General features: G+C 44.6%; 1 protein-coding gene across 3 annotated transcripts in view; it reads right to left on the reverse strand.

Annotated features, from left to right (window-relative positions):
• Positions 1 to 4,510: 4,510 nt before the first annotated feature.
• The window catches only part of LOC143774401 (tetratricopeptide repeat protein 39A-like), a 40,293-nt gene continuing 18,667 nt past the window's right edge, over positions 4,511 to 26,136 (reverse strand). For all 3 annotated transcript variants that reach the window (XM_077261950.1, XM_077261949.1, XM_077261951.1), the window contains exons 3-18: positions 22,193 to 22,324; positions 21,855 to 21,910; positions 18,398 to 18,465; positions 16,705 to 16,769; positions 16,494 to 16,593; positions 15,480 to 15,545; positions 15,250 to 15,358; positions 13,904 to 13,971; positions 12,037 to 12,096; positions 11,781 to 11,942; positions 11,395 to 11,486; positions 11,198 to 11,318; positions 8,837 to 8,948; positions 8,623 to 8,737; positions 6,578 to 6,694; positions 4,511 to 4,987 (exon numbers count right to left, since the gene is read on the reverse strand). In XM_077261950.1, the coding sequence (XP_077118065.1) occupies positions 4,867 to 4,987; positions 6,578 to 6,694; positions 8,623 to 8,737; positions 8,837 to 8,948; positions 11,198 to 11,318; positions 11,395 to 11,486; positions 11,781 to 11,942; positions 12,037 to 12,096; positions 13,904 to 13,971; positions 15,250 to 15,358; positions 15,480 to 15,545; positions 16,494 to 16,593; positions 16,705 to 16,769; positions 18,398 to 18,465; positions 21,855 to 21,910; positions 22,193 to 22,324 (1,564 nt within the window). In that variant the 3' untranslated portion in view covers positions 4,511 to 4,866. The remainder of the gene's footprint in view (positions 4,988 to 6,577; positions 6,695 to 8,622; positions 8,738 to 8,836; positions 8,949 to 11,197; positions 11,319 to 11,394; positions 11,487 to 11,780; positions 11,943 to 12,036; positions 12,097 to 13,903; positions 13,972 to 15,249; positions 15,359 to 15,479; positions 15,546 to 16,493; positions 16,594 to 16,704; positions 16,770 to 18,397; positions 18,466 to 21,854; positions 21,911 to 22,192; positions 22,325 to 26,136) is intronic.

Below are 26,136 nucleotides of genomic sequence, written 5' to 3' on the forward strand. Positions count from 1 at the left end.
CAAAAGCCAGGCTGCCAGATGGAAGCCCTTCACCTGAGAGTGGGTCACTGGTCCCTGGGTTAACAAGTCCGGCACATCTGGCAGAATCCATGGGTCTGTTATCGACATTTGCCTTAGAAGGGAGAACCATGGTCTTCTTGGCCAGAATGGAGCTATGAGTATTATTTTAGCTCGGTCTTCTCTGATTTTCCAGACTACTGTTGGAATCATCACTATCGGGGGAAATGCGTAAGCCAGAGAGAATTTCCACGGTATTAGTAGGGCATCTACTGCGAAAGGATGTTCGTTTGGGTTCAGTGAGCAAAATTTTTTCACTTTTTTGTTGCGTGAGGTGGCAAACAAGTCTATCTCTGGTGTACCCCAGGCCTGTATTATTTGTTGGAATATCTCGGGATTCAGGGACCATTCCCCTTGTCTCAGAATTCTGCGACTCAGACAGTCTGCCTGTAAGTTTTCTACCCCTCTTATGTGTAGAGCTGTTAGGGAAGATAGGTGTTCTTCTGCCCAATGAAATAGTGAGTTTGACACCTCCATGAGGTTCCAAGACCTCGTCCCCCCCTGGTGATTGATATAGGCCACTGCTGCTCGATTGTCCGTCATGACTCGAGCATGGCGGCCCTGGAGCAGGGGAAGAAAATGTTTCAAGGACTTTACTACTGCCAATAGTTCTTTTACGTTTGAGCCATAGCTCTTTTCTTGGGGGGACCAAGTTCCTTGAATTGAATGGGATCTTAAGTGAGCTCCCCAACCTATGTTGCTTGCGTCGGTCGTGATGATGTCCTCGACCGGTTTCTGCCATTGGACTCCCATAGTGAGATGTTTCTCTATGGTCCACCATTTTAAGGAATTTCTTACATCCTGAGGAAGACATCTTTGGGCTGACAGAACTTCCCACTGCAGTTGTCTCAGGTGGAATTGTGCCCATCCTACCGTCGGAATGCAGGACGTTAACGAGCCTAGTAGGGACATCGCTTTCCTTAGGGTCATCGCTGGTTGATGTATCGCTGCAGTGGTTAAATTGATTATTTTGGTTACTTTGTTCTCCGGGAGGAGGCAGAGTTGACGTTCTGAATCTAGTATCAGGCCCAGGAAGGACTGTACCTTTACGGGAACTAACTTCGATTTGGGGACATTTATTAACCAACCGAGTTCTATTAGAGTTGATATCACTACCGTTATCTGATGGGAGCAATCGGCCTCTGTCTTCCCTATCACAAGAAAATCGTCCAAGTAAGGGACAATTACTATATTCCGGGAACGGAGATATGACATTACCTCTGCCATCACCTTGGTGAAAACCCTGGGAGCAGTAGATAGGCCGAATGGAAGGGCTGTGTATTGGTAATGTTTCACTTGGTTCTGTATGTAGAGTTCCACTCTCAAGTATCTCCAGTATTTGCGATGTATTGGAATATGGTAATATGCGTCCTTTAAGTCTATTACTGCCATGAAGCAGTGAGGAAACAGAAGTTTTGTGGTTGTGTTGATGGACTCCATCTTGAAGGAGTGATTGTCTATTGAAAGGTTGAGCTTTCTTAGGTTGATTATGGTCCTCCAAGAGCCATCGGGTTTTTGTATTAGAAAGAGGGGGGAGTAAAACCTCCTTCCCAACTCCTGAATCGGGACTTCTTGCAAGACATTCTTTTGAATCAGTCCGAGGACTTCCGTTTCTAGAGCTAATTGTTCCTGCCAGGCTTTCCTCCGGGGGGTTATTACAAAATTGTGCCTGGGTGGACAGATAAATTTTATTTTTAGGCCTTCTTTTATGATATTTAAAACCCAGATGCTCGGGGAGATGTTTATCCAGGCTGGATAGAAGAGGGAGAGCCTTCCTCCAACCTCTGATGTAATGTCATTGGGGGGACTTTTTGGCAGATGTAGAGGGCCCTTTGAACATATAGCCTGATTTCCTTTTATCTTTGAAGTCCCAATTTCTCCTATCTCCTGGAGGTCGGCCCCTGTTAAATCTCCTCCGAAAAAAGGGGTTTTTCGGATCTTTCGGGAAGGTTGGAAAGGCTTTCTTTTTGTCTCCTGCCTGTTCCAAAATCTCCTCTAACTTTTTCCCAAAGAGGAGTTGACCGTCACATGGGATGGAACATAGCCTATGTTTGGATGGCAAATCTCCCGGACAACCCTTAAGCCATAGGGCTCTTCTGGCCGCATTGGACAGGCCCGCTGCTCTAGCTGTTAATCTCGCGGAGTCCACAGAGGAATCCACCAGAAATGCTGCTGCCCCTTGAACTAGGGATATATTTGCAAGAATTCCTAGGGACTTTATCCCTTAGCTGATCTTCTATCTGTTGTAACCAGACCATAAGAGCGTGAGCTGTACATGTCCCAGCTATAGCCGGTTTCAAGCCCCCTGCCGCTGCTTCCCAGATGTGCCTCAAAAACCCATCTGCTTTTTTGTCCAGTGGATCTTTTAGGACCCCTGAATCTTCTAAGGGAAGGGATGATTTTTTCAGAGATTTGGCTACCGCACCATCAATCTTAGGGATTTTCTCCCAGGATTCGGAGTCTTTTTCTTCAAAAGGATATCTCCTTTTAGATGAAGAAGGTAAGGTACCCATTTTTTCGGGTTTTTTCCATTCTTTTTCGATCAATGCTTTAATTTTTGCATTGACCGGAAATGTCCGTTTTCTTTTTTCCTCTAAACCGCCAAACATGACACCCTCAAGTGACCTAGGTGTCTTTTCCTCTTTAAGTCCCATTGCAGACCTGACTGCTTTGACTAACTTTTCTACATCCTCAGTTGGGAAACACGGGCGACCCCCTGTATCACTATCTGAGGAGGAATCTGAGGACTGGATAGAGGCGGAGGAGGTAGCGGGAGAACGGGATGATTTTTGACTCTCCTATTTCTGAGAGGCATCCGAATCCGTAGACACTTTACGGCTCTTCCTCCCTGATTTTTTACGGGCCAGTTTTAGGGAGTTTTTAATTTCTGCCTGAAATATGGCCTTGAGGCTAGTGGCGAAATTAGGAGTCTCATCATGTATGGTTTTTTGAATGCAGTCAGAGCAGAGGTCCTTCTGCCACTGAACTGCAAGCGGGGCTTTACAAAGGGCACATTCGCGGTTCTTTGTTTTGCCGCTAGATTTCCTCGAGCCCTAGTGATCAAACAGAAAAAATGGACCCTGTTACCATAAGGGTGACATTCACGAAGATCACCCACCACCGCCGTCAGTCAAGGGTACCGGTTTTGGAGGCTGGACAGATGCATGTGCAGTGTCCCTTCTGGACGCTGAAGAGTCTTGCCGGACAGGACGGCTGCTGCTCCTACCACTTGAGCGACTGCTCCGGTGCTGGTGGCTCGGCAAGGCATCTGGCGAGAGCTCCTGACACTGCTGCTGTGATGGCGGCGGCTGCTGCTGCTGCTCTGATTGTCTCACTTCCATGCTGAAGTTTTTGGACATGAGCGCGTCTTCTGTGGTCAGACACCCATTTATGGGGGACCACTGCACTCCCCGCCTCCTCCGGTGCCCAATGGTGGCCCCTCCCCTCCTCTGCCACGCCGCCGGAGTCCTTTTTCCACCGGCCGGCGTTTCTTCATGGGCGCCGCCATCTTGGATCCGGCGCCCACCCCCAACGTCATGCGGGCACGCCCATTCCCAGCGTGCCTTGCGCGTGACGTCAGACGGGCAACCCGGATGCCGGCAGAGGGAGGAGGGCGGCGTGGCAGCCACGGAAGGAGCTGGGTCCGACCGTGCTGCACCAACGCCCGCTCGGACGCAGAGACCCCGGGGGACCTGCGGACGGCGCTTCCAGGCTCCCGAACACCGACGCACAGGCGCCGCCTGCTCTTCCACGCCGGGACGGGACCTGGGTGAGTGGAATCACCGCCGTGTTCAGCACGAGGATCCCTGTCAGGACAGGAAACCCAACTGAAGCGACAGAGAGGTACCGCCCTTTTATTTTCAGTAGGGTTTCCTGTCCTGGCTGGGCGGATCCCCTCTCTCAGGTGTGCCGTCATGGGGGAAGGGAAAACATTGGTGTGGGGGAATGCCAAAAGTGGGGGCTGAGTTTAGAGCAAGTATTCCTGGGCCAAACTGCATCTGATAGATCCCATTCTACCAGATCTCACAATGATGATTTAGAAAGCTACATTTATGAAACAAATGAACAATAAAAAACACAGCCTTCATTAGAGTCAGTTTGTCTGAAGGCGGAGACAGTGAAGTCAGTGCTGATTGTGCGCCGGGGTCAAATGTCACAACATCGCATCACAGCCCCAGGGAGAGCGCCGGCACAGGAGGTGAGTATAGGCTTTATTATTTTATTTTGTAGCTCTTCCCACCTGACTCTCCCTGTGGTGGAAGGGACAGTCTGCATATCTAGCTCCTTCTACCGGACTCACCCTGTGGTGGGAGGAGCATCCTGCATACCTAGCTCCTCCCACCTGACTCACGCTGTGGTGGGAGGAGCAGAATCCTTGTCACAGTTTAGTCCTAGACACCCTGTGGATGGTCAGAATTTGCTCACCGCTATAAGATGAACACCGGACAAAATGTTATAACAACTATACAATTTATTACATTCACAGCCTGTATTCTGCAGGCGCTGCAGTCACTGGGCCTCATAAAAGTACATGACAACCAATCAGAGTCTGTGTCTCATTTCTCCAGCAAAGGTGAGAGAATGAATAGTAAGCTCTGATTGTCTGCGGCATAGGCCATGCTTTGGGGTAAGGCGCCCTCTGGTTTTTATGGCTCCTGCAGAATTAGTCTTCACTAAGTTTATTATCAGCGTTTTCACACCAATTAATTAATATAAAACATGTAACAGACAAATCTTCAGTCACATGGGGCAGATTGTGGGAGCTGGCGACCATACTGCATCTGTGGCATCTGGCGGAGAGAGCAGCAGTCAGGAGACGCTGGCGCCATCTGTGCTGTTCTCTTCCGAGTCCGGGGCCTTCAGCTTCGAGAGGGCAGCGTGGACCCTGAATAGGGTACGCGACTCCATGGAGTAATTCTTGTAATTGTTTCTACGGGAAAAATGGAAAAAACAAAACACAAAAGGAAAACCAGGATTAGGGAAAGGACCATGAAATCTTGAAGTCTGACGTGAGGACGTTCTTCATAAATCTTCACAAAGCTCAGCACTTGTCAGGAACATGAGGTATTTGATTGTGTATTATCACGCACACTGAGCTCTGCTAAGTCCCTTAAAGCTGAGTCGACACGCTGCGGGCCATTCTGACCCCCCCCCCCCCCTTCTCTTCTGCCTGCTGCGAAGTGTGTAATTCAAAACCCTCACTATAATTTATGGCTGTAGCTGCAGAAAGCAGTCTCTGTGAAGGCTGCCTATTTCCCCCCTCACACCTAAGACTAGTTGGACCTGGTGTAAAGCCCTGAGTTTCTTTGTCCGATTAAAGTTTTATATCGCGGCACCGATTTGGGCTAGAAAGATAAGAATGATATATTCCGGATGTCCATCGGTAGATCTAGCACCCACTAAAAGCGCGAGCACCTAAACTCAAAGAGTGCAAAGTGCGTATTTCTCAGTAAACGGTTCAGGTAATTGCTCCGTATTTACACTTAAAAGAACGTCCCTGACTTGGGGAACATCATGAGCATGGTGTCGTACTTATGCGAGGTTCACACAGCAAGTTCTGTATAAAAATAGTTAATATAGCTCTAAGTAAAGAGGAGGTTTCAGCTTCTAAGTGATGTCACCACAGGTGGAGTGCCTGGGTTTGGGGCTAAGAATATCTTAATGATTCAGCATTCCAGCAGTGTCTGTGTCCGGGATGTAGCTGATATATAGATGGGTCATGCATTTTGATGTGTGGATCCTACAAAGCCCACAAGCCAGCCATGATTATATGAAATGATCTGAACGCTTTTTAAAGTGTTATTCAATTTTAATCCCATTTTATTTGTAATTTGTAATGTACACATTATTTTGTCTTCTTTATGATATCTTTTTATACTTTTAAACATTGCCTACCTTTTTATGGAGTAAAATATATAATTTGCTAGCTTGTCTCTCTGTGCTCTATAAACAAACTGTCGCTTCCTCTGAAGTGAATTACGCTGATTTGGGTTGGCTCCGGACCCGTTAACCTTTGGTTGAATCGGAGCTGGTGGCAGCATACTTTGTTCTGTGCAATTCGGAATCTTTGTAGCGACGGTGGCGTTGATAATTATTGTTTCCGCCTGTGTGGGAGTAGTTATAACGCCCTCGCTGCAGCGTGCCCAATCGCCAGTACATAGCAGGCAGCGTTTCTGGCGACTAATTACCCTAGGTGAGGTACCTAGTCTGACCTGAGGGTAAAGGGGGCGCCAGAGGGCTGCAAGTTCCAAACGGGAAGTGAGAAGTGGGATATAGATAAATCCCCTTCAGAAGGAACCAGGGGCGACCAAACAACCCCGGTTAGTGACAAATTGGTGTGAGTAGTGAGGACGATAAAGGTATCCTCCCCGGGATCCCTGACATATTGTTGGCAGCAGTGTGAACCGTGACAGCGCTTCATCAGGAGCTGCAGACGGCAATAACTGTATAAAGGAGCAGCTCCCTATACAGCGTGCGTAATAACATAACAGTAATGGGGGCCAGATACAGAGCTACATACTTAGCACGTCGTAGGAATGGGATGGCGTCTTCTCCTCTGCGCTGCTGCATGTAAAGGAGACTCAGCTCCAGCAAGGCGTTGGGGACTAAATGGTGATCATACTTAATCTTCTTCTCACTGCAGAGAAAGAATCATGATTATTATTAGTTTGTGTACAAGAATATAACTACTATAATACTGCCCCTATATACAAGAATATAACTACTATAATACTGCCCCCTATGTACAAGAATATAACTACTATAATACTGCTCCTACGTACAAGAATATAACTACTATAATACTGCTCCTATGTACAAGAATATAACTACTATAATACTGCCCCTATATACAAGAATATAACTACTATAATACTGCTCCCTGTGTACAAGAATATAACTACTATAATACTGCCCCCTATGTACAAGAATATAACTACTATAATACTGCTCCCTGTGTACAAGAATATAACTACTATAATACTGCTCCCTGTGTACAAGAATATAACTACTATAATACTGCCCTCTATGTACAAGAATATAACTACTATAATACTGCTCCCTGTGTACAAGAATATAACTACTATAATAATGCCCCCTATGTACAAGAATATAACTACTATAATACTGCTCCTATGTACAAGAATATAACTACTATAATACTGCCCCTATGTACAAGAATATAACTACTATAATACTGCTCTTATGTACAAGAATATAACTACTATAATACTGCTCCTATGTACAAGAATATAACTACTATAATACTGCCCCTATGTACAAGAATATAACTACTATAATACTGCTCCCTATGTACAAGAATATAACTACTATAATACTGCTCTTATGTACAAGAATATAACTACTATAATACTGCTCTTATGTACAAGAATATAACTACTATAATACTGCTCGTATGTCCAAGAATATAACTACTATAATACTGCTCCTATATACAAGAATATAACTACTATAATACTGCCCCTATGTACAAGAATATAACTACTATAATACTGCTCCTATGTACATGAATATAACTACTATAATACTGCTCCTATGTACAAGAATATAACTACTATAATACTGCTCCTATGTACAAGAATATAACTACTATAATACTGCTCCTATGTACAAGAATATAACTACTATAATACTGCTCTTATGTACAAGAATATAACTACTATAATACTGCTCCTATGTACAAGAATATAACTACTATAATACTGCCCCTATGTACAAGAATATAACTACTATAATACTGCTCCCTATGTACAAGAATATAACTACTATAATACTGCTCCTATGTCCAAGAATATAACTACTATAATCCTGCTCGTATGTCCAAGAATATTACTATAATACTGCTCCTATATACAAGAATATAGCTACTATAATACTGCTCCTATGTACAAGAATATAACTACTATAATACTACTGCTCTTATGTACAAGAATATAACTACTATAATACTGCCCCTATGTACAAGAATATAACTACTATAATACTGCCTCCTATGTACAAGAATATAACTACTATAATACTGCCCCCTATGTACAAGAATATAACTACTATAATACTGCCCCCTATGTACAAGAATATAACTACTATAATACTGCCCCTATGTACAAGAATATAACTACTATAATACTGCCCCCTATGTACAAGAATATAACTACTATAATACTGCCCCTATGTACAAGAATATAACTACTATAATACTGCCCCCTATGTACAAGAATATAACTACTATAATACTGCCCCTATGTACAAGAATATAACTACTATAATACTGCTCCTATGTACAAGAATATAACTACTATAATACTGCCTCCTACGTATAAGAATATAACTACTATAATACTGCCTCCTACGTATAAGAATATCACTAGTAAAATCTTCTCAGTATCAAAAGAGATCACTATCCTGCCGGTGGCTGAAGGAGTATTGGCTGCAGCAGGAGCCTCTCCCCTCTATACCCCTTTGTTCCTGGCAGGATTTATAGGCGGTTGTATTCCCTGTGCACTACTATAATTCATTTCTACGTGTAGTTCTCCAGGAATGATTCACCTCTGGTAGATGTCGGTGAAGCACTGCTCCGCTTGCGTCAGCTTTCCCCGATGCTTCAGACATAAACCTTTCAGAAGTAAAATGGAGCAGCGGTCGTCGTCCTGGTAGTCGTTGGCTGTTACGGGAAGACATGGAGTCATCTAGGATGTTGGGTCCTGATGCCCGTACAGCTCACGGTTTGGCGGCGCGGCACCACAGCTGGCACATTACTCACCTGGCTCCTGTAGCAGGCGGTTCTCAGCCGCAGAGATTGTATTCAAGGCGTCTTCTGTCAACTGGACGTCTTTACCGATCACAGAGAAGCCATTCCACAAGTACATCATCTCCTGGAGGACAGAAGAAAGCACAGGACGCCAACGCTTAAAGGGGCACACACAACATTCCCTGCGCTATAGCGTACTAACAATCACAGATCAAATCCCGTAAGCACAAAAAAAAAAAGAAAAGTTTAGAAAAAAAATAATAAAACTTTGTCTTCTCCCACCTCTTTGCCCCTCGCCCCTAAATTCAAGAATAAGAACGTAAACATTTCGTACTGCCGAGTCAGGAACAGTCCGATCTATCGAAATGTAAAATTAACCTATAAAGAAAACAGCATAAAAAAAAAAAAAAAAATCTAAAAACACCGAAATTAGTTTTTCATAACATTAAATGGTCAAATGAACGGTGTCCTCTAATACTGTAATACTACAACTCGTCCTGTAAAAAAAAATTAAATAAATATTAACAGTTATGGCTCTTGGAAGAAAAAAAAAAAAAAAAGGACGGATCGTTCGTTCTGATTTGATTGGTAAAATATGTGTTCAGTGGAGAGAGATTTTCAAATTTCTAATAGGAGATGACAGTTGGTGCTCATAAAATTCTATGGAGGGGAGGAGCTAGAGACAGACAGCCCACCAGAGGGGAGGAGCTAGACCCAGCCATAGAAGGGAGGAGCTAGAGACAGACAGCCCACCAGAGAAGGGAGGAGCTAGACCCAGCCAGAGAAGGGAGGAGCTAGACAGAGGAGAGGGGAGGAGCTAGAGACAGACAGCCCACCAGAGAAGGGAGGAGCTAGACCCAGCCAGAGAAGAAGGGAGGAGCTAGAGACAGAAAGCCCGCCGGAGGGGAGGAGCTTTTCCCAGCCAGAGAAGGGAGGAGCTAGACAGAGGAGAGGGGAGGAGCTAGACCCAGCCAGAGAAGGGAGGAGCTAGACAGGCAGGCAGCCCACCAGAGGGGAGGAGCTAGACCCAGCCAGAGAAGGGAGGAGCTAGACAGAGGGGAGGAGCTAGACCCAGCCAGAGGCGCTAGAGACAGATAGCCCACCAGAGGGGAGGAGCTAGACCCAGCCAGAGAAGGGAGGAGCTAGACAGAGGAGGGGAGGAGCTAGACCCAGCCAGAGGAGCTAGAGACAGATAGCCCACCAGAGGGGAGGAGCTAGACCCAGCCAGAGGAGAAGGGAGGAGCTAGACAGAGGAGAGGGGAGGAGCTAGACCCAGCCAGAGAAGGGAGGAGCTAGACAGGCAGCCCACCAGAGGGGAGGAGCTAGACCCAGCCAGAGGCGCTAGAGACAGATAGCCCACCAGAGGGGAGGAGCTAGACCCAGCCAGAGAAGGGAGGAGCTAGACAGAGGAGGGGAGGAGCTAGACCCAGCCAGAGGAGAAGGGAGGAGCTAGACAGACGTTCCTCTGCAAGATCTACATAACGGTTACAGTTCTGGACAGAACTTTATGAGCACCAAACTGTCATCTTATCTCAGTGATGGGAAGGTCTCATCACTGAATACAACTTTTCTTTTACCCAAGATTTAACAGTAAATGATCCGCCCAGGAGGAGAAAGAAGCAGATTTCTCTGATAAAATATATTACAGTCTTCTACTTTCACTATTTATGAAAAAATAGATATATTAACACGGCAAATATTTTGGAACACCAGGTCTATCGTGGTCAGATTTTGATCCCATTTTCCTGGTGCTGCTCCCCTTGAGTTTTCCTTTTTCATTTTATTTTATTTCATTTTTTTTTTTTTTAAATCCGTCATAAGGTTTCAGAGATATGGGCCTTTTTAGTTACTACTACTTTTCAGGATCTTTGCAGGGGGAGTGGCACACACGGTGATTATGCAAATAAGCCTAAAGATACACCCCCGAGGAACCAAGTGAGCCACGCCCCCTTAGTGGACAACATGAAAAATTTGTATAATGGTCCCATCATTTAGGGCCCCCATATCTCTGGAAAAGTACGCAAGAGCAAAAACTGCCCACTTTTGACTTGGTGATGGGTCTTCTTTAAGGGTTTAAAAAATATATATCTTTGTGGGCGAGCTGTTAGTGCTGACAAGTGTTGGAATATGTGGCACAAAGACTGTCTGTCCTGGCTACTAGTGAGAGGAAGGTGGTGGCCAAGACAATGGGTGAAACATCAGGTACGCAGCCCATTGGTCCTGCTCTGCAAGATACGAGCGTTGTGTATGAAGGGGGCTGGCTGATTATTTTAACAGCTAAGCCAGCCCCCTTCTGCATTGCTTATTGAGGGAAAGCAGTAGGACTGCACTTATCACTGCCATCAGGACTAATCACAATAGCGATGTACCCACCAGAGCAGGAACCGGTAGGCAGATAGGATCCTTGGCCTGGTACCTCCTTGCCTTCCGGATCACGTACTTTTCAGTGGGGGGAGATTTTCCAGCTATTTTCTGTTTTAATGAAGGCACAAGTCTGTGGATGACAGAAGGTGAGCGGTTACTGGCTCCTCACATGTCTGAGGAGAAAGGGGGCGCTATAGAGTCCGTACCGGAACAACTCCACCTCGCTCTCATCGAAAGGCCGAGGCTCATCGGGAGGGAGCATGCTGAGAAAGGCCGCCTTCATGTACACGTACATGGCCTGGGGAAGCAGAGGAGACCACGTCATCAGTGTCCTGAGAATAGACTAGAGAGTGCAGCTCTGGAGTATAATACAGGATGTAACTCAGGATAATAATAATAATAATAATCTTTATTTATATAGCGCCAACATATTCCGCAGGGCTTTACAGTTTAACAGTGCATAGGATCAGTACATATAAGTGAAGTCCTGATTTTGGAAGTTGCCCCCTTACAGCTGAGCAGCAGAAGGGAAGAGTTATATAAGCGGCAGGTGACACAGAGGGGTGAGGATTAGAGGAAGGGTCTGCGGCACCTTTGACCACCGGTTTTCTTTGCTCAGCAGATCGGCATAGAAGTACGCCATCTTCCACATCCCCTTGTAGGCGAAGCACCACATCAGCTCCCAGTAACACATGTGGTGAAACTGCTTCCAGGACTGCTGGGCCGAACACCCGACCTCATACCAGTGGATGGCCTGGGACGGGGCGACAAGGAGAGTGAAGAAACGCTGGTGTGAACAGGACTCAGATAAGCCGCAGTGAAGTCGCGGTTTCCCCTCCGGGACTCACCTGATCAATGTTGCCTTTAATTTCCTCGATCCTTCCAGCGAAAAATAGAAAGATGGCGCTCTGCGATGGAAGAAACGATGCCTTGGTTAATAGTCTAGCACTACAGCCTATGATAATGGTAAGGTACACCGTACATGGTTACACGAGGATTGCAGTCCCATGTAAGCGCCAATTGTCATACAATAACTGAACACTCAGCTCTGCTACATCGCTGCGCTGTCCCAACAGCTCACGTCAACAGCAGATACTGACTTTAATGGCCACTTTCTTTGGAATTATTGCAGTTTTTATAGTGACCACTAGATGTCAGTACACAAGAGTCACCAGGTCAAAAGATTTCAGGTGTTGCTCGCATTTGATTCCCACTGATCCATTGAGTTTTCTAGTTTTTGTTTGTTTGTTTTTTTAATCTGCCATATGGTTCCAGAGATAGGAGCCTTTTTCTTTAATGCTAATTTTTCTGGCGTTTACAATGGGGCGTGGCTCACAGGGTTGTGAGTGGAGCAATCTAAAGACCCACCCCCGAGGATCTGAGCCACACCCCCTTGAAAAGACCATATAAATCAACTCTAAATTAAAAAAAGACCCATACGCTGGAACACATGGGGGATTTAGAAAACATTTTTCCTTTTATCGTTTCCTGTCTCTGTTGTGCAGATTTTGGCTCATAAAGAGGGGGCTGCATAATACCATGGGGGGGCGCTAGCAGAGATTCTTCTCTGGGGGCCTTCACATTTTCTGACTGTGCCCAATTATAAGTAAACAGCATTGTACAGGGGAAAAATGCCTCTTAGTCCTCCCCCGAGGACGTCAGAACCGGCTTTTACACTTTGATGTTGTTAGACCGAGGTGTCTAAACCTGATCACACACAGATCTCCTCACTCCCGATGCTTACGGTCATTACTGCACCGGGAGAGGAGGAGAGCTGTAATGTCCTCACATATATCCAACCACCGGCACAGAAAGACACATGGGCATAAGCAGCAAGAGAGACGGACTGACCGTTATTCAGGAGAGGTTTCCTGGGCAGGCTTCAATCTGGGCAAAGGTTATTGTGAAGGTAGGGGAAGGAGGTGAGCTGTGATACCACCTATTGTGAATGGTGGATCCTGTGTTATCTACTGTATATAGAGGTGTTATCAGTCATTGTACAGGAGGAGGAGGTGAGCTGTGACATCACCTATTGTGAATGGTGGATCCTGTGTTATCTACTGTATATAGAGGTGTTATCAGTCATTGTACAGGAGGAGGAGGTGAGCTGTGACATCACCTACTGTGAATGGTGGATCCTGTGTTATCTACTGTATATAGAGGTGTTATCAGTCATTGTACAGGAGGAGGAGGTGAGCTGTGACATCACCTACTGTGAATGGTGGATCCTGTGTTATCTACTGTATATAGAGGTGTTATCAGTCATTGTAGAGGAGGAGGTGAGCTGTGACATCACCTATTGTGATATCACCTATTGTGATGATCTACTGTATATAGAAGTGTTATCAGTCATTGTTATCCTGACCGTGATAATAATGAGATTAATGAAAAGTCTTTTGCAAGGATCAGGAAGGGTGAACCTAGTATTAGGTCTGGCTGTGTATTTAGTGGTCATTTCTGCATAAAAAGCCCCTGTGGCCACAGCTCAGGAATATAAATGTAGTATCTATAGGGGTGTAGAGGATGAGGTCACAAAGCCCCAAGGTCCTAAGACCTCCTGCCAGGAGACAGTGGCACCATACATGATAAGTGGAGGTTCGTAGCTGGCACTGAGCCTCCAGAAGCTGAAGGACATCATGTAAGAGCTGGTAAGGACTTTATAGGTAGGACAGTGTCATATTTCTCACGATTCCTCCTCAGAACATCCGTCCTCACCTTAGGATATCGGCTGAGATACGGCTGAAGAAGGGAATCTGCTTCTCTGACGTCTTCCTCGCCGATTCCTGTAAGACATGAGGAAGATCCCTAGGACTGTGCCCACCACGTTCATGGAGTGCAAATGGTCAGAGACGTTCAGCTGATATCTACAGATGATGCCCGGACTGTGAGGTGGCCTTCTGGGTGCTACCTCGTACATCCTAGTCCAAAATGGCTGTTTATGGGCTTTCATTGGCTACTCCACCCAAGCTATGGTCACACCAGTCTCCTTTCCATCAGCCTTACACCTGTACCCACCTTACAAGGTCTGTTTTGTGAGACCCACACCTGATCACCCATTGGGTAAACTGATAGCCAACCTGAGATTTCCCATCATTTCATTTAACTAACAATTTGGGGACATAGTTTAAGGCCTAATATTTTAGGAGGCCAATTCTAAGGTCTACATTAATTTGGGGGTTCGGTCTATGGTCTGCAGTTAATCTGGGAGCTCAACAACTGGGGGGGCAAGCCTGGCTCTACAACTAACCAGGGGGCTTAAGCCTGGCTCTACAACTAACCAGGGGGCTTAAGCCTGGCTCTACAACTAACCAGGGGCCCAAGCCTGGCTCTACAACTAACCAGGGGGGCCCCAAGCCTGGCTCTACAACTAACCAGGGGCCCAAGCCTGGCTCTACAACTAACCAGGGGGGCCCCAAGCCTGGCTCTACAACTAACCAGGGGCCCAAGCCTGGCTCTACAACTAACCAGGGGCCCAAGCCTGGCTCTACAACTAACCAGGGGCCCAAGCGTGGTTCTACAACTAACCAGGGGGCCCAAGCGTGGTTCTACAACTAACAAGAGGGGGCCCAAGCCTGGCTCTACAACTAACCAGGGGGGCCCAAGCCTGGCTCTATAACTAACCAGGGGCCCAAGCCTGGCTCTACAACTAACCAGGGGCCCAAGCCTGGCTCTACAACTAACCAGGGGGGCCCAAGCCTGGCTCTACAACTAACCAGGGGCCCAAGCCTGGCTCTACAACTAACCAGGGGCCCAAGCGTGGTTCTACAACTAACCAGGGGGCCCAAGCGTGGTTCTACAACTAACAAGGGGGGGCCCAAGCCTGGCTCTACAACTAACCATGGGGGCCCAAGCCTGGCTCTACAACTAACCAGGGGCCCAAGCCTGGCTCTACAACTAACCAGGGGCCCAAGCCTGGCTCTACAACTAACCAGGGGGGCCAAGTATATGAGCAGAGAACAGCAAATGTGATCGATATCATTGCTGGGGTCTGCGATTGTCAAACGATTTACAATTCTTCCTCAGAAGACCACACACCCCGGAGCCGCGAGGAGGAGACTCACCCAGGACGAAGCTCAGGAAGGTGTAGTAACACAGCAGGAGCATGGTGCAGAGCAGGGAGCGCAGGTTAGAAGATGTGGCCCCTTCTTGGAGCTGGGTCAGGCCGTATTCCTGAGGGGTGATTAGACAAGGTAAGACCACCGTAGTCACTGCAGACCTCATGTGGCCACAATGTCTGTTGCCATTAGCCCAGTTCCCCCTCTAATACAGCCCTATAACGTTATATAGAGACCTTATCTCCAGAGAAGCCGGCAAACTCCAGAATCTTCAGAATCCGGGGAGGGAAAAGGGACAACGTCTAAGGGGGAAAAAGATAAGTCAGTGATGGCGGCTCCTGTACACGACTACAGCTTCCACAGGCGCACCCATTATGCACAACCTGGATTACACTGCAGAGCTGCATTCACCATCATCCAAGCTTCAGAGCTGAAATCTCCCTACCTGTCCTGCTTGTTCTGAGTCTCTACAGAACTTATCTTCACTCTCAGAAGATATCTTTTGGTCTACATAATAGGAGCAGAGCTAAACTGTTAGGCAAGTTGCTGACACAAGCCTGCTGACTGTTTCCAACGACATATAGCTTAATTGTGAATACAGCTCTGGAGTAAAATAGGATGTTTAGAGTGTTAGTGTTTCTTTAGAAGGGTTGTCCAAGTTTGGGATTAAAGTCTGCATTCAATCTACGACTGGAGACTTCGGAGTTATGGCAGCGTGCGGTGAGCACACTGTCAGGATTCTCCATTATTGCCGGTGAGAGCGGGTGGTCACGTGACGGTGTAAGCGATGTGCTCGTCCTGTCTCCGTGTACTTTTACCGAGAGAGGACGAACCCATCTAGTCTGCACATGGCCGTAAGGATTAAAACTCACTGCCTTCAACCACACCGGAGAATTCGGACAGCGTGCGCACCACACACTGTCAGGATCCAGAAGCCTGTAATCACAGAACGTGACTGCAGACTCATCCCAAGCATGGACCACCCCTTAAAGTTGGGTCACCAATCAAATAGCCCAATGTGAACACAGTGGGTGCACTCACCCATCCCCCCTCTCACCCCAAATGTCAATTATACGCACGATAAAAACATCCATTTACCTGTGGATAAGGCTCCTCTAGCAGCAAAAGAAGAAGGAAAAGGATAATGAAGACCACAAATCACACACAACGCGACTGATGGCACGGAGAGTGATCACACCGTTCCCAGATTATTGGACGCCTACCGTATATATCGCAGGGACAACACTCACCAAATTAAAAGCGCCGATACCCAACGAGATTCCGCCCTGGAGGTGAGCGTGAGACTCTCCTTTTCGGAAACCGTTGGACTGTATGAAGTTATTAAGTTCTCTGGAAATAAACATAAAAATATGCTGAGAGTTGTAGCTCTGCAGAAGATGAAGGCTGCTAATATGTCACCTGAACAGATTCATGTCATTCTCCACATCACACAGATCTTACCTGTAGATGACGTAACTGCTCCGAACCTTCATCCCACCCTTTATAAAATTGATCATGTTCTCATCCTGCATAAAGAAACCGACTTATAGCAGATGTATTCTTGTACATAGGGGGCAGTATTATAGTAGTTATATTCTTGTACATAGGAGCAGTATTATAGTAGTTATATTCTTGTACATAGGTGCAGTATTATAGTAGTTATATTCTTGTACATAGGAGCAGTATTATAGTAGTTATATTCTTGTACATAGGGGCAGTATTATAGTAGTTATATTCTTGTACATAGGAGCAGTATTATAGTAGTTATATTCTTGTACATGGGGCAGTATTATAGTAGTTATATTCTTGTACATAGGTGCAGTATTATAGTAGTTATATTCTTGTACATAGGTGCAGTATTATAGTAGTTATATTCTTGTACATAGGGGCAGTATTATAGTAGTTATATTCTTGTACATAGGAGCAGTATTATAGTAGTTATATTCTTGTACATGGGGCAGTATTATAGTAGTTATATTCTTGTACATAGGTGCAGTATTATAGTAGTTATATTCTTGTACATAGGAGCAGTATTATAGTAGTTATATTCTTGTACATAGGAGCAGTATTATAGTAGTTATATTCTTGTACATAGGAGCAGTATTATAGTAGTTATATTCTTGTACATAGGGGCAGTATTATAGTAGTTATATTCTTGTACATAGGAGCAGTATTATAGTAGTTATATTCTTGTACATAGGAGCAGTATTATAGTAGTTATATTCTTGTACATAGGGGCAGTATTATAGTAGTTATATTCTTGTACATAGGAGCAGTATTATAGTAGTTATATTCTTGTACATAGGGGCAGTATTATAGTAGTTATATTCTTGTACATAGGGGCAGTATTATAGTAGTTATATTCTTGTACATAGGGGCAGTATTATAGTAGTTATATTCTTGTACATAGGGGCAGTATTATAGTAGTTATATTCTTGTACATAGGGGCAGTATTATAGTAGTTATATTCTTGTACATAGGAGCAGTATTATAGTAGTTATATTCTTGTACATAGGGGCAGTATTATAGTAGTTATATTCTTGTACATAGGAGCAGTATTATAGTAGTTATATTCTTGTACATAGGGGCAGTATTATAGTAGTTATATTCTTGTACATAGGGGCAGTATTATAGTAGTTATATTCTTGTACATAGGGGCAGTATTATAGTAGTTATATTCTTGTACATAGGGGCAGTATTATAGTAGTTATATTCTTGTACATAGGGGCAGTATTATAGTAGTTATATTCTTGTACTTAGGGGGAAGTATTATAGTTATATTCTTGTACATAGGGGCAGTATTATAGTAGTTATATTCTTGTACATAGGGGCAGTATTATAGTAGTTATATTCTTGTACATAGGTGCAGTATTATAGTAGTTATATTCTTGTACATAGGGGCAGTATTATAGTAGTTATATTCTTGTACATAGGGGCAGTATTATAGTAGTTATATTCTTGTACGTAATGGCAGTATTATAGTAGTTATATTCTTGTACATAGGAGGCATAGGTATTTTCTTTCTTAGGAGTCAGGACGTCATCAGATACCTATCTTCTGTGCTTTTTATGTCAAGAGTTTACATTCAGGACTCTGATTATGTACCACAGTCCTGGGTTGGTCTAGCTGTGAGGCTTTGAAGTTTATTAGGTACCTGCAAGAAGATCAGAGCCGCCCGTTGTAGCAAACACTCAGCGAAGCAAACCTCTGCATGTGCCTCAACTGCAATGAGAAAAACACCAGTGTAACCAGTGTGACAGCTCTGCAGCCATAACTATCAGGTTACATAGACGATGCTATACACTACTGCAGCCCTGTTAAGTCCTGGTCAATGAGCTTAAGTGCATGTTCAGGCAGAGATCTCAAGATCCTCAAAACCCTGAAAACACTGCAGAAATGTTTGCCATGATGGTAAATGTCACAAAAATTTGGAGGGAGGTGGGAAATTATGTAAAATAATGTGATTGCATAAGTTTGAACACCCTTTAATAATTGGGGAGGTGCCTATGTTCAGAATTAGCCAATCACATTTACCCTCATGTTACACAGCAATAAGGGCACGGCCGCCATCATTTACAGGGATTCTGATTAGCCCCATATAAAGTTTTGTTGTTCTAGGAGGATTTTCCTGACATTTTCTTAACAGCAACTTACAGCAGAAGCCACAACAGCTGACAACACAGCAAAGGGACATCATTGCTGAAAGTTATCAGTCAGGTGAAGGGCACAAAAAAAATGTCCAAGATTAGATCTATCAAGGAAAACCGTAAAAATGTCATCAATAAGTGGCAATGACCTCACTTAGAACTGGACGTCCCTCAAAAATTATTGACAAGGAGAAAATTGGTCCAGGAGGCTACCAAGAGGCCTACAGTAACATTAAAGGAGCTGCATACATTTCTGGCAATTACTGGTTTTGTACTGCATGTGACAATCTCCTGTATTCTTCATTTGTTTGGACTGTGGGATAGTGTGGCGAGACGGAAACCTTCTCTTACCAAAAAAAAAAAAACACAACAACAACACCACCCACACACACACACACACACACACACACACACACACACACACACACACAATGCAAGCCCACTATGTTTTACCAAAATCTACATTAAGTCTGACAAAAAGCATTTGGGAAAAATGTGTTAGGTCTGATGACACCAAGGTTAATTTTTTGGCCATATTTCCAGAAAAATGTTTGGCATAAAGATAACCCTGCACATCACCAAAAGACCACCATCCCCACAGTGAAGCACAGCAGAGGCAGCACTTTGCTTTGGGACTATTTATCGGCAGCTGAAGCTAGCCTCCGACCCAAAGTGACAATGCTGTCAGTGTAGGGGTGTACAGATTTATGCAACCACACTATTTTACTTCATTATTTTTATTTTTTGTACAGATTATGGGCAACATTGCTGGAAAAAAGAGAGTCATGAAATTCTTCTTCTTGGCATGATAGGTTTACATAACAAAAACCTAACATTATAACAGGTGTGTGTAGACTTTTTATATCTACTGTATGGAAATAGTGGTATGCCTCTATAGGCACTGGATAGTGTAAGTCTGTAGTGAAATATGTATAGGTATGGATGTATGACTGGCAGTAATTACCATCTGTTCTAGGCTACAGGTCTCACAGGGGTCACAGCATATGTTATCCTGAGAAGGCAGTCTCCAATCTCGCCAGGGGGCTATACTGAGAACCACAAAGTGGAAACATTTCACACCTTATGGCTCTTTTGAAGAGAGATGCCAATTACAGCCTGACACTATCCGTGAGAAAGGTTACACAAAGAGTTTCAGAGAAAAATTATGTATTCATCGGTAAAATAGCCATGGTCCTGTCACAAAACAGCAATTAGAATATTAACATGAGATGCTGGTCTAGCAATCTGATCTCTAGAGTAAGACTATAAATTAGGCCTACACACAAAAGAAAGATGTTCACATGTGGGGGCAGCCTGGAAAGCTGATGTGAGCCATTCCATATTTCTCCCTCCCTCAGGGATAGAGAACCAGAATGCAAAGTTCGATATTTCTGTAAGTTTTCTCCCTTTATTTTATCACTGTTTTTGCATATTTGCATGTCACTTTTTATTTCCATTTTTATATCCTTTTTATTGTAAGCACTGTACCTTTTATACTAAAGCTTAAAACTTTAATAAGTCTAAACCTTGTATGCTCCAAAGAATCCATAGCCTTAGAGTGTGTGCTACTGGTGATTGGCAGACAGTAGTAGTAATATTTCCGGGACTCATCGCCCGTGTGTTCAGTGAGTGGTGGCAGCGTGTATGAGCGGGGGTGTGGACCGTGTTGGGGGTGTGAATTATGCTCCCATTGCAGCATGGGACAGAGGATGATTGCTGGACTGAAAGAGAGGAGATAGATTAACCCTTGCAGGCACAACCCCAAGTCACGTGCTGAGAAGCGGGTACGTGACAAAGTCTTATGCAGATAAGGCTGGAAGTGCACTGGGGGCGTCAGTTCTTCCAAAAGCCTTGTCACGCACCAAGTAATTTTCCAGCCCGATTTGCATACGGCTTCCACACTAGATGTCTCATAACTGGCACACCGGAGTGCTACAAAAAATATATAATTTTTGAGGGAGAAGCACCCACACAGACATACCATTACTTCTATATGTAAAAGACATACTGATATTTTCCACTTTGTGTTAACCTATCCTTATAGTCACCATTTCAAAGCAAATTAAAACCAGTTAATGTTATTTAGCGTGCATGGCGGCATTTCACTGCCGTATTATTATTATACCTACTTATATAGCGTCATCATATTCCGCAACGTTTTACAGACATTATCACTGTCTCCATTGGGGCTCACAATCTAAACATTCTCATCAGTGTGTGCACCCGACAGCGAGGCCCTTTCCCTGCACCCGACAGCGAGGCCTTTCCTTGCACCCGACAGCGAGGCCTTTCCTTGCACCCGACAGCGAGGCCTTTCCTTGCACCCGACAGCGAGGCCTTTCCTTGCACCCGACAGCGAGGCCTTTCCTTGCACCCGACAGCGAGGCCTTTCCTTGCACCCGACAGCGAGGCCTTTCCTTGCACCCGACAGCGAGGCCTTTCCTTGCACCCGACAGCGAGGCCTTTCCTTGCACCCGACAGCGAGGCCTTTCCTTGCACCCGACAGCGAGGCCTTTCCTTGCACCCGACAGCGAGGCCTTTCCTTGCACCCGACAGCGAGGCCTTTCCTTGCACCCGACAGCGAGGCCTTTCCTTGCACCCGACAGCGAGGTCTTTCCCTGCACCCGCCAGTGAGGCCCTTTCCCTGCACCCAACAGCGAGGCCCTTTCCCTGCACCCGACAGCGAGGTCTTTGTACCCACTGCAGTGGCTTCACCATCTCCAAGTCTGCTATGATGGCCTGACTCTCGCAGCGTCTGCCACAGGTGATGGCGTCCCCCACACTGGCCTTCCTATTACAGTGTCGCCCACAGTGGACTCCCCTGTGCCGTCAGTGAGTGGAAGTGATTTTTTCTAAATCCAGAGGCAGTAAGCATGTACAGTCTTTATACTCCTCACTGCTGAGGGTTTGCTACAATTGAACCCCGTCTAGACAATACTTACTGATCAGGAATAGTAATCTCACCTTCTGTAAACATTTCCGATCCAGATTTGTTAATGAGGGAAGTTTTCTTCCGAAACCTGAAGAAACAACATGAAATCAGGCGGATCTGATGGTGGCAGAGAGGGAGCGAGCACAATGCGGTCTGGAGAGCATTATGGGGAGGTCTACAACACAGCTTTAGGAGTCATTAGGGCGGAGTCACAATGGAAGATTGATTTTACACCCAATCACATCACTTCTTATAAATTACTCTAAAGCCTTTCCGGTAATTAAAACATTTCTTTAGTTCTTCACATTTTCTGTCCATTTTTTTTCTCTTTCCGTAAACTGGATCTCTCCCAGAAACCAGGAAATGTTACCTCTGGCAGATGTCTTGCGCCTGTTTCATCACTTGTCCAGCGTTGCTGATGTCATCGGGTTCAAATGTCATCATGGCCTGCATTTCCAGGATGGTGCCATATACAAGGCTGTGGTACATGCTGTCTCTAGCCCTGAGATCAAAGACAGACAAGATTTCAATTACTAACTAGTGATGAGCGAGCGTCCTGTGATAAGGTGCGAACCGGGTGACCTCGGCGTGATCAAATAAGAGGTTTGAATTCCCGCGGCTGCATGTCTCGCAGCTGTTCGACAGCCACAACACATGCAAAGATTGCGAGTTTCCAGATGCTTTCGCCTGGTTTATCATTTGCAACTGTTCAAAAAGTCTCAAAATTTGTCGCAAATCTACTTTAGTCCTCACACTCCACCCCCGGAGTGATTTTTCCATAGTTTTGAATGCAATTTTTTTTTAACTAAGTTGCAAAATAGGATTAAAGACAAAGATGATTTTTAACTTTGCTCAAAATTCATAAACAGAATACACCACAAAGAAGAAAAAAAAAAAAAACACAACAAATACTACAAGACAAGAAAACAGAAAAGTCAAAAAGAGACTTCAAAAAAGCCACAATTGGTGAATCGGGGCCATGCTCTTGATATATCTTTTGGCAAGTTTTAGGTTTTTATATGTACTTATCTCTATCAGTTTAGTAAAACTATGATTTCATTTTGCCATAGTGTGTGAAGTCATTTACTTTCTTGCACCTTTGAATCTATTATCAAACATTTGAAGGCAGCGATAGGATGCGTGGAAAAAAAAAATATATATGGATGCCAAGGAGGGAGACACTCAAGTGGTCCAACCTTTTTTTTTCGGGCTAATATAGATCCGGACTATCAGGGCCTATTGGATAAGAATGTTTGTTAGGTTTAGTTTAATTCCGGACCCAAAACAGCAGGATGGAAAACTCTGGCAAATTTTTCACCGGAATATCTTCAATGTATATGTGCCAATAAAAAAACTGTACACAGGTTTGAAGCTTGGTAAGCAAGTATTATTGTCAAAGAGGATCTGTTACTTGCTCAAAACAATTGGATTAATTACCTAGTAAAAAAAAAATCTCTGAGCTCCCCCGATTCAGCCCCACTTTAGTTTTGTGCTGCGTCACTCCATTACGGAGATATTCACATTTGATGCTTTTTGAGTTCAGTATGTGAAAGCTCTCCTTGCAGCCCAACTAGGAGTTTCATCATAGTCTTCTCTGTGGGGATGTTCTTCCACGCCCCTCTCAAAGAAGCTGCCAATCACAGATCAGCTGCTGAGCTGTGATTGGCAGCATCTAGGAAAGAAGGGTAAAATCACACGCCCCCAGATTAGACTCTGGAGAATTCCCAGTTGGTCTGCAAGTGGCGATTTCACATATTGGGTTCCAAAAGAAACAGATGTGAATATCTTCGCAATGGAGCGACGCATCATAAAATGGAAAAAAGCAACAGAATCAGGGGAGCTCAGGGATTTTTACAAGGTATTTGACTAACTTTTTTGAGCAAGTGACAGGTCTTTAAAATATAAATATAAGACAAATGATGGTAAAGAAATGAATGTCTTTTTAGAATTAGATCCAGGAGATTTTAAGATCTGTTGGCTCTGGCGGATTCAGATTAGCTAAAAAGAAGATGATGTTTGTGTTACCGCATGTAAGTGTAAGGAGAGAAGATCGCAAATGTTTACAGTTTCTAGCAGAGTGGAGAGTAGATAGCCGCCTGCCAAACAATGGAGCCACCGACAGCTATCTTACCTGACTCCTCTATACCCCAGAGGACAAGTTGTGCCTGAAGAATTGTCAGGTCACTTCTTTTAACCTCTTGGCATCTTTGGAAACCTGAAGCAGTTAAAAGAGAGACTCAAAAGACTGAGTATAGTCCTTTTTCAGGTGGGCAACTACGCAGATGCCCCCAAAAAAGATGTCGTGTAAACATAACACTAGAGTACAAAAGGATTGGCAGTCCAAAAATCTGGAAAGCTGGATCCTTATCTTCCCCAACATCATTGGTCGGGGACCACCATAAAGATTACACGGTCTGTCAGATCCGTGAATGGGGGGGGGGGGCTTAATAGAAACTCTACAGAAAGGTGGAATATAGTGTAAAGCCCCCCATAGAGAAATGTTGGCAGCATCAGTTTATATCAACGGGTTCAGCCGACAGTCAATGTAAGTATGAGTGGTATATACATGCTTATAATTATGGATGATGGATGATGAGGTCTGTCTGTGTGAGTGTTAAGTGAAACGTACCACAACTACACTATCTTAATATTTGAATGAAGCCTTCCAGGTTTTGCTTTCAAGGGTCTATGGATGACCCTACTTATAATTTTTTCTGGCTTTGCACTGTGTGCAGAGCCTTTATGAGTATAGGAGTACCCTTATTGTCGGATTTAGCAGTATGCGTGTAGTGACTGATAACCAATAATCTTCTCTCGTTATGTTTGGTATTGTGCTTGCAAAAATTATGTTTGTGATGAGTTTTCCTCTGGAAATCAGGACAATGGACCTAAAGATGATGGTTATTTACTTTATCCCAAATGTTTAACTCAGACTGATCTTGGGATTATTTGTAGGAGTGGAAAAAAAAAAAAAAAGGACTTTGCCTGATGTGACATCATTGTATATGGTAGAACTTAACTACGGAGCTGACAATTCGAAACAAAAAAAAAAAAAATGAAAACTTTGACAATGACTTGTGTTTGACTATGGAGGATGTAGATACATTAGTGATTTCTTGATTTTGGTCAGGAAAATCCAATTTGAAGTTGGAAATCGGATGCTCCTCATTATGCTCTAAAGGTTTCTTCAGGATAATAAATGTAAGGAGAAAAAAAAATAATAGTACTACCATCACCATAACAGCTGTTCCAATGCATCAACACCCATCCATTTGGTCCTAAGCTCAGTTTTTATCATGTGATGCCCTCTTCTGGCATTTTCACTCCCAACATTGGAGTTAGCCTCGGACATCACTACACAACATCATGACGTCACAACGCGAGTTGCTGACTATACCTCGGGTGTGAGTGTCACAATGACAGAGGCCTACTCTGCGCCAGAAAACCCGGCAGAGTGATGGTGTCGGAAAACTAAGTCGTTGGATTTTGGTTCAGATATGGAATGTTTCAGCAATGAAAAACATCAAGGATTTCAAATACAATACACTGCTCAAAAAAATAAAGGGAACACTCAAATAACACATCCTAGATCTGAATGAATGAAATGTTATCATTGAATACTTTGTTCTGTACAAAGTTGGATGTGCTGACAACAAAATCACACAAAAATCATCAATGGAAATCAAATTTATTAACCAATGGAGGTCTGGATTTGGACCGATACTCAAAATCAAAGTGGAAAATCAAATTACAGGCTCATCCAACTTCAGTGGAAATGCCTCAAAACAAGGAAATGATGCTCAGTAGTGTGTGTGTGTGTGTGTGGCCTCCACGTGCCTGTATGACCTCCCTACAACGCCTGGGCATGCTCCTGATGAGGCGGCGGATGGTCTCCTGAGGGATCTCCTCCCAGACCTGGACTAAAGCATCCGCCAACTCCTGGACAGTCTGTGGTGCAATGTGACGTTGGTGGATGGTGCGAGACATGATGTCCCAGATGTGTTCAACCGGATTCAGGTCTGGGAATCGGGCGGGCCAGTCCATAGCTTCAATGCCTTCATCTTGCAGGAACTGCTGACACACTCCAGCCACATGAGGTTTGGCATTGTCCTGCATTAGGAGGAACCCAGGGCCAACCGCACCAGCATATGGTCTCACAAGGGGTCTGAGGATCTCATATCGGTACCTAATGGCAGTCAGGCTACCTCTGGCGAGCACATGGAGGGCTGTGCGGCCCTCTAAAGAAATGCCACCCCACACCATTACTGACCCACTGACAAACCGGACATGCTGAAGGATGTTGTAGGCAGCAGA

The sequence above is a fragment of the Ranitomeya variabilis genome, chromosome 5 (assembly GCF_051348905.1).
Source record: "Ranitomeya variabilis isolate aRanVar5 chromosome 5, aRanVar5.hap1, whole genome shotgun sequence".
NCBI classification, from domain to species: domain Eukaryota; kingdom Metazoa; phylum Chordata; class Amphibia; order Anura; family Dendrobatidae; genus Ranitomeya; species Ranitomeya variabilis.